The 12,771-nt window shown below is 42.0% G+C and overlaps 1 protein-coding gene across 10 annotated transcripts in view; it reads right to left on the bottom strand.

The window, feature by feature from the left end:
• Window positions 1–6,081: 6,081 nt before the first annotated feature.
• STOX2 (storkhead box 2) overlaps window positions 6,082–12,771 on the bottom strand; it is a 154,126-nt gene continuing 147,436 nt past the window's right edge. For all 10 annotated transcript variants that reach the window (XM_064511018.1, XM_026105173.2, XM_064511021.1 and 7 more), the window contains one exon: window positions 6,082–11,898. In XM_064511018.1, the coding sequence (XP_064367088.1) occupies window positions 11,703–11,898 (196 nt within the window). In that variant the 3' untranslated portion in view covers window positions 6,082–11,702. The remainder of the gene's footprint in view (window positions 11,899–12,771) is intronic.

The raw sequence follows: 12,771 nt of genomic DNA, 5'->3' as shown, positions 1-12,771 counted from the left end.
GAAGATAGGTACATTTTGTTCCCTGCTTCAACTGGCTTTTGGCAGAAACCCTAGGGAGCCCAGGAGATTTTTTTTCTGTCTTTGGTTCACATCTTTCTTCTACTAAAGGATGCCCTCACATTTCTCTTCCCGCTCCGAGTTTTCTTCTTTGTCTTAGTGAAATCTCTGAGCTTTTAAGTCCTGATACTCTAATTTCTTCATGTTCCTTCTGGGGAAATGCATCCACCCTCCTCCTCCTCCTCCTGAATTGCAGAGCCTGCAATCTGGAAGAAACCTGGGCAGAGGCTGATGGCCCGATGACCCATCTATCCATGGATAGACGTGTCCTGGTCACACTGCTGTCTGTGTAATCCTTGACACAAGGAGGAACTGGTAAAAGTCATGAGACACACAATTTACACACTATATGTAAGTATAGTCCTACGACTATTTTCTTCTTTTTCACAAAAAATACTCTTACTTTTTAGCCTGACGTGCTGGACTTACTCAATAGCTCTGCTCTGTCTTCAGACTGAAGTTGATGGTCTTGACTGATTCGTTAGTACAGCTATTAATTTGTTATCAGAAGGCAGGTTAGTCATTTTCAGCATCCCTAGACTTTCATTTTAGACAGGCAAACGTGTTAAAATATTCTCAAAGCTGTACTTATGTATAGGATTTATTGGCATTTCTAACAAATATTTCCTTCCAATTTAGCATTGTTTTGCAAGGAGACACAAAAGGGAAAATGTAGCTGTCTTTTATAGGTGAAGCAAATAAAGTCAATTTCAAAATATGTGGTTATCTTCAAGAGAAAGAAAAAACATACATGAAAATAATATCATACTCTTTAACATGTTACATGTCAATTTGATACGCACGGGGTTTTTGGCTTGCTAATCAGTCCTTGCTTTACCACAACATTCCTTTAAAGTTCTAAAATTCAGCAAACTATTTGTCATTCCATAAGGCGCCAGTTTTCTGTTGGCTTTTTTACTTCCATCACCAAAAATAAGAACGTTTCTCATTTTGTTTTAGAGTATTTTTCTGTACAAACTGTGATTTGGTGAAACTGTTACCTGCTGTATAACAGTGAAGCATGAGAAATATCTTCTCTCTGTACTAGATTATAGGTAATAACAAAACCATAACAGAAGAATGGTCTACAGTAAGTAATGCTGGCGATAAATAATGACAATAAATATATTGGCTACCTCAGCTCTGAAGACTACTGAGTTTCTTCATTACAAGTGAATAATAAATCTCAAGGGTCCTTCAGAGACCAGTTAAAAATAAAACACCACAGTCAGAAGAAAAATGACTTTCTTTAGAAGCAAGCAAGAAAAAGGAAAGCGACTACTGCACGTGCCGGGGAAGGATGCTGTGACCCAGGAGGGCTGTAAGTCTGCCGGGGGCAGAGGCCAGAGGAACGGGAAAATGGCCCCAGGGGCCCAGCGGTGAAGGCGGCAAGGGAGAGAGGCACAAACCAAATGCATCTGGTTAATTTTATAGGCTCGAGAGGGAACTTTGCCTAAAGCTAGGGCTGCTAACACTTCTTTTACAGGCAGGGTTTTTCAGATGCTTCTTGGAGGCCAGTGTCTCTGCCTGGCCCCAGAGGGCTCCCTGGAGCTGCCCGTCCCCGTGGCCGGCTCAGGAGGCTGCCAAAAGCCTCGGTGACTTGCTCCAGCGCCGCAGAGCTTTTAGGGTTTTCTCTCCTACAGTGTGGGAGATCTGCTGCTTGTCTGGGACGGCTCTGCTCTGGGTCCGATAGGGAGCTTTGCTTTCCTGCCTGGGGCCGGTCACCGGGGCGGGCTGATCCGAGAGTGGCTTGTCACGCCTGGGCCCTGCCAGCCCAGCCCAAGGCCTCAGCCGCAACCAAAGGCTTCCTGGGAAGTTTCAGGCAAAACAGCTCAGCACACCTTCAGAAGAACTGAAAAACCATATTGCACTGTCTAGATTAAAAAAGTTGTAACTATTCCACTGGGAAGCTCTGCCCGGGCCATGCCTGAGCTCACGGTTACAGCTGGCCTGCTTACAAGCATCTGAAAGCCATCATCAGCCTGTGTCCAGCAGAGGCATGCTGAATCGTGGCAGCTGGCTGCTAAATAGGGCTTTTCTGGCAAGTTCACTTTGGGCCTGAGCCAGAGGCAAGCACTAAAATGGACAGAAAAGCCCCTCTCCCTGCACGCCCTCCCTGTGGGCTGGCTGAAGTGGGTTGGGGCCCGTAGTGGAGGAGGAGGAGGAGGAGGGACTGCAGTGCAGCAGCACGCGGGGCTGGGGCCACGGGCCCTGCTAGTGGAGGGGTGCTGGGACGGGGGCTTGGCTCAAGGGCAACGGGTATGGGCTGGGCAAAGTGGCTGCTATGAGCGGCAGCGTGGAGGCAGGCACGGGAGCCTTGCCGCGAGGCAGGGACAGACGCCGGTTCCTCGAGGCAGCATTCACTGGCCACAGCTGAAAGTGCAAGTGACCTTCCCCTTCCCCGCGCCCCTGCCCATAACCCTGGCAGCACACCCAGCTGTGACTCTCACACATCTGAACTCCAAGTCATTGACTTTGCAACCTTAATAACCGCCCCTCGCAGTAACGGCCCGGTGAGGCACACGTGCGTGGACACACGTGTAGCAGTGACACATGGGGAAGACTGCAACTACCTAGCAGTAACAGCTCCCAGGTATGGGATGGCTTGCACTCAAATCCCTTTGATGCACAGGCTGCCCTGGGACCACACAGGTCTGTATCTCCCAAGGAGCTGGCTAACAGCCCCAGCAGGATGCTCGGCATTGAGGCTGAGCCGAGTCCCAGGGGAGGGAAGGACCGTCTTGCACAGCAAGGTAGGTGCAGAGACGCAGCAGCTGGCTTCCAGCAGCCAGGAGTGGCGGCTCACCAAGGCTAACCTTCATCTAAGGAGACCAATGGCCCCAGCATCCATCTACGGGCATCTGCTCTGAGTTGCTCTCTCCAGAAGGCTTGCTTTCTTCTTCGACCACAGAGGCACGCAAAGGACTTCTTAGGCTAAGGTTAGCCTTTGTGAATACCCCTGAAGGGCAGCAGAACACACATAAAGGGTAATTCATTCAAGAGACATCACTCACCAGGGCTTGTTAGTTGGGGCTCAACGCCATGTTAACACAGATATGCAGTTTTCGGACCGCAGCTGGCTCACAAGCTTGCCACCAGAGCCCAGGCGGAGCAACCAGAAACGCCAGCCAAGGGCACGGAGTGGAGCAGAACCACGCAGGGCTCCAAGGGGTCGTACACCAGCCAGCTGTGGCTCGACAGCAGCAGGTCTGAGGAGCAAGACCACATTACACCGGTTCCCAGAGGGGTACTGCAGCCAAGGTCCAGCCCAGCACGGTGGACTGAGTGCCGTTAGCGGCTGCGAGGCTGTGCCCTGCTCCTGGGATGCAGCCGCTGGCTTCGCTCCACCTGAGAGGAAGCCAGCTCACGTGCCCCGAGCCCACGCTGCGACGTGCCCTGCCGCCCGGTAAGTGAGGACAAGCCAGAGATCCACTCCAAAAGCACAATCCCGCTCCGAAATCAAATGCAAATGTTGATGTACCCTTTCACATCTGCAGGAGGAAGCCCACACAGATGGGAGAGGCCGCTGACTCCTACCCCTTTTCTCACTGCCAGTGCAAATAGTTTTGAATACATTGAAAGACGGTTCCCCATGCTACTTTCTCAGCTCCCTTCCTGACCCCTCTTTGGAAATCGCAATAGACAACCGGTCTGACACTACCCCAGACAGGCAGAGGGACAAGAGCAGATGGATGCAAAGAACTCGAGGCAATGATGGCTCCATGCTTCCATAAGAAAGACAGAAGGGAAACAAAGTACATAACTGTTTTAGTGTATGCACAGACATGTACATGCTGGTAATTTATTTACTGTGTTTGCTTACTTTCAAATAGCTGGCAGCAAATGGTACGGTATTCTGTGCTTATCAGGATGAGAGAAGAGAGAAAAGACGAAAAAAAATATACTTGAGATTTTCCCTCCCCAATCCCCATTTATCATTACCATGACAGTTGGACTGAAAATACTGTTAAAAAAGAGGACCTGAAGGCACAGCAGGAAGCTGCTTACAAACGCAAGCTCAGCCATCTCAACATAAAACCACTGACAGCTACCGAAGTCCTAGCATCTCCGACTCTGCCGCGAAGCCCCTCTTCCTTCAGCGGCAGTGAACAGCAGCGCTGAATAGCAGGCTCTCTCATCGCAGTTTGGAAAACATTAGTAAGAAGGGGCCTTTTTCCTGGTGGCTGTTCTGCAAAGCACAGCTGGATTTTTTTATAACTGCTTTTCTAAGCATTCACCTGGGGCCTTGCCCTGGCGCCCTGCGGAAGACAAACACGACCTATTGTTCCAGCCTGCTTCGGGATTTCAGCACTCCTCTCCAGGCCCTGCAAACACGCGGCCAAGTCAGGCAGGAAAGCACAGTTAAAAAAAGGAGCAGCAGTCCAAAGGAGGAGGACAACAGCAGGGGCGGCGCTGGCTAAAAGCAGGGGCATACTTACAATCCTTAACTTTTTAAAAGTCACAAACCTTCAACAGCGTGGTTTGAACGGAAGTGCTGACAGGAGCTGTCCTGAAGCAGCTGATCACCTTTTCTCCTCTGAGTTCTTTTAAGTGAGCAGAGAAAGTGAAAAAGGAAGTAATGGAAAGACTGCACAGGATTCTGATGACATTTTGGGGGGGGGTGAGAAAAGGGGCAGAGGACATCTAATGTGAAGTAAAGTGTGAAAAAAACCCTCAAGGAGAAAATAAAATGCCAAAAAGAAGCAGAAATGGAGGGAATTTTTAGAGATGGAAGAAAAGGTAAAAAGGAAGAAAGATATTACAGAAAATATGTTAGGAGGCAAAAACAGACCATAAAGAACAATTCATAGACTGATGGATAAAAGGGAATTCTGGAGAGGAGAACTTTCGAAAGTGCTATCTTACAGAGGGATAGAAATCTGCATTTTAAAGTCAGTGCTCTAAGCAGAAAGGCATGATCCAACAGCATGAGAACAGTTCTTCAGCCAAAAAAGGGCCATAGACTTTTTAAGTATGTTATAGACCACGTTTCAGCTATTTGTATGTGTGGTGAAACAGTGTTTCCAAACCTCTACAGTAATACTGAAAAACCCTCAGATTCTGAAAAATCAGATTCTCAACATCCAAAATTGGCCTTGCCTATGCAAAGAATGAAGATTAGAATTAGGTCACTGCCAGCAAAGCCCAGCCTGACCGTGACTACTTTTTCTGCAGTTCAGAACTGACAAACTCAAGGAGATGGATTACGGAGGGAAGAGATGGATGGAAGGGAACCAGTGAAGAGTACAAGCAGCACTGCAACAGTATGTGCCACAAACAGTTGGCAAGCCAAGGTGCTTATGGCAGCACGGATATCCATCCAGTAGCGCTTTTCTTCTATCTTGTACATCTTCAAAATACTCACAGCTGACCTTGGCAAAGAGCAGTTATCAAGACGTGACTCCAGTACTGCAGCAGAGCTTCTGGAGTCTCTTCAAAGCCTACTTCCAGGTTTTGGCAGGGAGGCTGGAAAATGGCACCTGGATGTTACACTGTCCACTTGGACTTGTTCAATCAGGTGCTCTTGAGAGCATGGAAAAAAACTGGATACATTTTAAAAAATCTGAAAAAAACCCTCCTTGCTTTCTCTTAGCTGTGTGTGCACTGGGTCCTCCTTTGGCCCGCGATGATGGAGAGGAGAGGAAAAGAGGGAAGTGAAATCTGTTGCTGGCTGACGTCAGAACGCCTTGAAGGTTTTCCTTTCTTGGAGCTCTGGTGTCTATCAGCTCCGCTCTCACGCATTCAGCTGGGATCATCATCCCTGCCCACGCTGGCCTCCATGTCCAAATCAAACCGGGATTTTTCAAAATCGGTGATTTTTCTCCCGTGCACTTACTAGAAATGTTCACAGACATTTTATAAAGCATACAAGAACACAGAAAGCTGTAATGACCCTTGTTTTTCTGAGATTTCTAGTTTGTTGTGCAAGGTCTCCTAAATGAAGGAAAGAAACAGTGTGTTAAATGGAAATAGAAGTATTTTCTCTGAAAACCACTGGTGGGTGCAAAAAATCCACTTAAAACATATAACCAAATGTTATTTAATATCTTAAAAAGTAACACAATCCAAAATGGATATTTCACACAACACTACATAAACAACATGAACACAGTATTACCATATGGAGGGACTTTCAAATATAGACTTACAAAAATCCCTGTCCTTTTTTCCTTTAAATTATTATACTAAGCATGACAAGTAATCATCATTTACAATATGGTACACTGACACAATAAAAACCATGTTACAAATGTGCTGTTATAAATCAGTAACGTTAGGGAAGACATTTCATGAACTGAAATTATTTCATATGAAATACTATACAATATAAACAGAACATCCATCTTGGATGACCTTTACAGCAACCAGAGACCAAGTAATTTTTAAATCTTTTTTCAGTGCAAACACATTTATACAAGGCAGTCTTGGCTGCAAAACTCCCTTCTAACATACAGTAAGTCCCACTTGCATTTAGTAACTCTTTTAAACCTAATGCAACAGCCACATTCAGTCACTCACAGAAAATTACCTGCAGAATTATGATCCCTTTAAGTCTCCTCCATGTATAAAAGTAACATCTGTGCCAATTACTCCAAGGGCCCTACCAGACCTTTCATACTTACGGGTGGGTATCCTTTGGGTGGCTCTAACCACTGTACAACACGAGGGCATTGCACTGCACTGAAAATCACCCTTCCAAGGTGCAAAGCACATGGTTGTTGTCCTAGCATCCAGGCTGGGGTAAGGGGTTGCTGACTGTGCATTTCACTAGGGATTCAACCCGAGCTGAATTTTCAAATCCAACTGCATGCATGTGGCCTTCTGCTCCTTCTTGGTATTTCGTATTTCAAGGGGAGGAACACAGAAATCCTCAGCTCAGAATAGAGCGTCAATGGAGTTAGTGACAGATTCTGATCTCTGTTAGAGCCGTGTAAAATCAGGGGAGTTTCATCAGATTTACACCCACATAACTGAAATCAAAATTTAGAGCGCTGCCTTAAAAGAAGTGTGATAGTCCCATTTTCTTCTAGCACCAGCTTGGCTTTAGTTGGGTCCACTGTACGCAACAGAAGATTCTGATGCATGAATCATGTACTTTATTTATGTTGGGGGGAACATTTTAGATATATACTTTTATTTTTAAAGAATTATGTAAAAAATAGAACATTTCTCTCTAATACTGTACAGTTTTCTTCAGAAGAGCAAAGAGAATTGTAAACTGTGGGTGTGACACCAGATTAAAAGAGTGCTATTTGCTTACTCAGCACAACAATTTGAACAATCACGTTGGGAAAAGTTCTGTGAAATGTATTTGAAAAACAAATTTTTAATTAACTGCTTTGAAAACCACCGCTGGCAGTACTCACATGACTGAAAACCAAATGTTTATGGCACTGCTGCTGTAAGAGTCTGTGCCGGACCAGAAACCAGTTTCTCTCTTACTTACACAAATTAAATGCATCAAAAGAATAACTGTGAAGTATAAACATTAAACACTTTGGTTACCTGTTAAACTTACTCTAACGACTTTTAAAGAGAAAGAAAGAAAGAAACTGGTTAACATATTAGTTCACAGACTCTTAATCTTTCTTTGTTTCAATGTGCCCTGACATAGCACAGGGACAGTGAAATCTGCCTGCTTCACAGTCTTGGTTGGTGACGCGTGAAGTGCTTCAAGGCTCTCAGGCAAAAAGGCAAGACTTAGAGTGCAAAATATTATCCACATTTACGATGGCCTCTGAATACTGGTGTGCTTGTTCTCCTTCATAAAAATGACTACCGCTGGCAACCATTTAGGCCATGGTTTTCATTAAAATATTTGTTTTCCAATACATTTGACGTTATAAAAGTGGAGCAAACAGTGTTTCTTGTATTATGGACATTTTACAGTGGTGCAAGGAGTCAAATGGATAATGATTTCTTATGATTTTTTAACTGAAATACTCATACAGCAAAATTAGCTCAACAGATGATTTTTTTTATCAATCTGCATCAGGATTATGGTACTGGGTTTGCTGAAAGAGGTGTTCATAAATCAGGATTTGTATATAAATGTGATCTGCTTAGATTCAACTGCCACTTTCTTCCTTTGGTTTTTGGAAAATCTTTCTTTTTTTCTCTCTTTAACATTGGCTTGTTGCAACTGGCTACTTTTCACAATTCAGTTTTTTACTGGAAACTCACCCACTTTCTTCACACAATAGATGCACACCTTGAGTGGGGACCCTAAGACTGCTCCCAGTGAAGTCAATTAAAGGCTGCTGGTAATTTCTATAGGAGCAAGTGTTTCAGATGCAGTTTAGAAAACAGTGTGCATCACTGAAGTAAGAGCTGTTTTAAAATCCAGTACACTCTGCTCTAGCCAGTTAAGAGGAACTATGACCTGATACGTTGGCAGAAATGGAGGCAGAGTAGGGCCCAAAGTATTTGAAGGCTGCCAAGAAAATACCCAGTGTCTTCCATTAAACCTCAAACTGTCAATCATATTTCACAGACTGTAGATGTTCCAAATTTGCTAAGTTACAAACACATTTTCAAGTTCTACCAGGCAGAAATGTTAGCAGTAACTGGGGAGAGGATCAAAGGTTTCAGCCTCCCTTTCACTTTTAACCAAATTATGTGGCCTTGTCAAAATTTTAAGTGATTCATCTAAAAGCCAAATTTTTAATATATTAAAAGGAAATTGTGGCAATGGAAACATGATGACTTCATACGCAAGTATTGACACACAAGAGAACGCCATGACCTAATGCTTCAAAGTTTTTAACCTTGCTTTTTACAATACACTTTTTATGTTGCTGCATTTCATCAAATTCATGGAGGTAGTTATATGTGTAAAAAAAATTACCATAAAAGTAACATGTTGTATTATAATAATACATATTAAGTGTGCAAAATGCCGACAGATTTGTGTTGACCCTTTACAGTTGAACACAACACAGATTCAACCTAATCTAATTCTGTAAACCTTTAAATTGATACATTAGAAGAAGAATGATAGATAAGCAACCATGTAATACAAGGCTGTGATTTCATCAAAGGATTAGGGTGACATAAAGCACTCGATTAGGGTGACATAAAGCACTCAAGCTCCACTCTCGTGGTTTTGTTACCAGAACCTCAAGATGGAATTTCCTTATATTCCATTGTTGATTTAAAAGGAAAAAAAAAAAGAATTAAAAGATTAGAACGTTTCTATTTGAAACTTCTGTTTACATTCCATATTCCAAGAGTCACATTAATATTGGTACAATGCCATGTCAACATTAATATGACATTTATGTTGTCTGCTGGTCTATGGGAACTTTAGGATATAACATACTATACAGTTTGTAGGTATACACTATCATGTTTTGTTGGAATGATGTCTTCTATACAACCAGCTGCCTGCATAAACTCTGATTAGTTTATGACAAACAAACATTTCCCCAAAAGGTAAAATTTGTTTTTGCTGTTCACATTTTAATACTGCCATTAGTACTTCAGATCATCAGCTCTAAATTAAGATAGTTTTGACATTTTTATTTACTGAATTGATACATACTACTGTCAGAGCTTGTCTCAGAAACAAAATCACAGTCAGCCACTGCATAGTATATGACAATTCCCCACAAAAACTCTGACTCTACAGTTCGCATGTAATAAGTACTGCTGGAGTTACATACTGAACAATAAGATGCGTCATGCAAAGCATTATATGGCAATTAGAGCACATCTTGGAAGGTATGATAAGGCAGAAGGCTGAAGGCCAAGTGACTCTGATAACCAACCAAAAGCACAATAATTTCCTTTATGTGCACTGAAAGGTCTTATTGCTCCTATGAAATGGAATTTATACATTGAAAACAAGTAAAACAGACCTCTGCATTTACTGGGTATGATATATGTTCTTGACAGAACTAGAAACCGATTGTGTTCAGAGTTAGAAAGTCATTTTGTAAGTAAATGAACTATATCCAACTGTGTAACATAAGGCTGAATCTTCGGTAAAGACTTCTGATGACAATACAGAATATGAGTGAAGCTCAAATGATTTATACACAGTAGTACACGTCACCAGAACCTGATGAAAATCCTGCCTTTTAATATGTACAGTTGGGTTTAATACCTGTGTATTACCAAGAGCTAGACAATGTAAATGTCCCTTTTATATTCAACAATTTGGACTGTTGAGCATTATAATATCTTCGTTATTCTTCCACCAATTTGACTAGTCTCATAAAAAATAAATATATAGTTAATTTTGAAGTCAGTTTGTTGCACTATCAGAATGCATGAGTATCATAGCAGAATGTGACCCTATACCTAAAAATTACTCTTGGAGTTTAACTATCCTTAGAAGTTACTCTGCAGTAATTAGCATATTATTAATTACTTTGGAGTAACAGTTTAGGGGAGAATAATTAGGATATACTATACCTACAGAATTCAGATTTCTACAGCCAACTGCATGGACACATTTAATTTCCAAAAACTAGACGTGTCCATGAAATGCTAAATTGCAGATAACATCCACTGAATAGAAAGGCCAGAAGTTTATAATTCTCTAAATTTTGTTCTCTGATAATCACTACAATGTATGCTATTTTCAATAGCCTAATTTAGGCACTCTATTTAAAAAGCTACATAAAATAGATTTATGTCCTTCCACTAGAAAGAAATCATTTCTTCAGGCCATACTTGTCATTTATATCATAAAGAATATTTTTATTCAAAGAAATTAGTTATTTTGATTCTTATATTAATGGCAAGTTGCAATACCAAAGTGACACAAGAATGAGATCATCTCTTTTAAATATTTGATTTATACTAAAGATATTTGTTATATTTTGTGTCACTCTGTGTTGTGGCTCCACGACAGTTAAACTTTCCCTTCCCTCCCCATTCCCCCCTCTATGCAAAGGCCTACCTCCTCATTTGTGACTACGGAAGGTCAAGTAGCAAGTTTCAGTAAGTAAACATCTCTCATCCTTTTGAAACACAGAAGGGAAACCAGTCTCCCTCCCCACCCTACATACTTAAAAAACAAAAACAAAACCACGACCTCTTTTTACTCCCTTATATGGGTATTTGCAAAATTGTGTCACCAAAATGCACAGTGAAAATGACTGATTGGTATTAATAATTCACAGATAGAGCTGAGGTCATCACTTGTCATGTTTGGCATTGTTTTTCCTCAAAGTGATCCTGGCTGGTTACTTTCAGCAGTGGCTCAGTTTTTGAAGTAAAAAACGATCAACTCTGCAGCAGAGTTTAGCCTCTGACTGGGGGCATCACACATCTGTGGCATTTTTCTTTTTTTTTTTTTTTTTTTATGAAGTTGGCAACTGCATGGACATTGAAAATGCAGATTACACTTACAGTGTCTAGACTTTCATATATGTGCTCAGTTACAATTAAGTGAAGCAAAAAGTGTACATATTATCCCTACTGCTATTCTGTTGCTATAGAGCCGCAAACGTGAAAAGCAATACCTTGAAATAAAGATTTCTTTGTTGCTCCTAGTCTACATAGCAGCACAGTTTAAGTAAACACTAAAACTGTGGTTGAGATGCTTTTTTTCCCCAAAGATGTAAACATCAGTCCCAGTGTCGTAAACTTTGCTGTATATAGGATGAGACAGGAGATCTGAGGCAGAATGACTATCAGACACTAGTAACAGAAGCCTGCAGGCAGTTAGCAGGTTTCTGCAGTTTCTCAGCTTCACTCGTCGGTGGGTCTGCGGTCGCTCGGAAGTTGAACGCTGGGCCTGCGCCACCATGTGCAGGACTCAGAGCTGGGTTCTGACGTCTGTTGCTTTCAACAATACTCGAAGTGTTGGATGCCAGGCTCTCACGAGTACTAAAATGGAAAAAAAATATATATACACACTCATGTACAACGTACCTATATATCTATCTACCAGACAGGAAAGGAGGATAGAGCGTTTTATAATAGGCTTCCTGTGTTTGTATGTAATGTCATACCAATGAACCATCTCATTTTGATGATTCACATATGTTCCTCCAAAACGGGTTCCAGAAGTACTCAGCAGTCATCATACTGTAACGCAGGTACAGCACTAAGCACAGCTGAAGCTGTCACACAAAGTCTGCAGGACTGAACCAGTATCAAGCATCTGGATTTTTCATTCAAGGAAATGGCTTCCATCTTGCATGTGCAACGTATTAATTTCCTTCCTGGCTGGTGCATTTTAGCACAAAGTAATTTCATCAAATCAGCTCTGTGACTAGGCAGAGCTAGGAGAATTATTGCATAACACAGCTTGCTCTGTCTACTCTTCTACCCATACCTTGGTATACGAAATGTTTATTAACTGAAAATGCTACTTTACATTAAATCCACAGAGCTTCTAAATACAATGCTTCTCTTCAATTTTGCTTTGCAGCTGAGATATGAACTTACAAGATGGCAAGAAATCTTAACTCCCTGATCTGTGATCATGCCCTAAACAAGCACCAGTGCTATTATTTCATTCATGTAATGGACAAAGTTCCCTTAGCTCTAACATACTGCTTACCCATGACTGCATAATTAGCACTTTTAAAAATTAGTCCTTTTAATAACACATCTAATTATGAACACAGAGAAGCCTACATTTTAACCCCCAGCTTTTAAAAAACTCAGCCAATATATACTAGGACTAGTTTTACCACTACTGTTTTTTGGTTCTCTTCCCCCTCTTTATCATTTTTGATCTCTAAATAATGTATT

The sequence above is a fragment of the Dromaius novaehollandiae genome, chromosome 4 (assembly GCF_036370855.1).
Source record: "Dromaius novaehollandiae isolate bDroNov1 chromosome 4, bDroNov1.hap1, whole genome shotgun sequence".
Classification (NCBI taxonomy): Eukaryota; Metazoa; Chordata; class Aves; order Casuariiformes; family Dromaiidae; genus Dromaius; species Dromaius novaehollandiae.
Note: the sequence above shows the minus strand (reverse complement) of the source record. Positions and strands in the feature narration are given on the sequence as shown.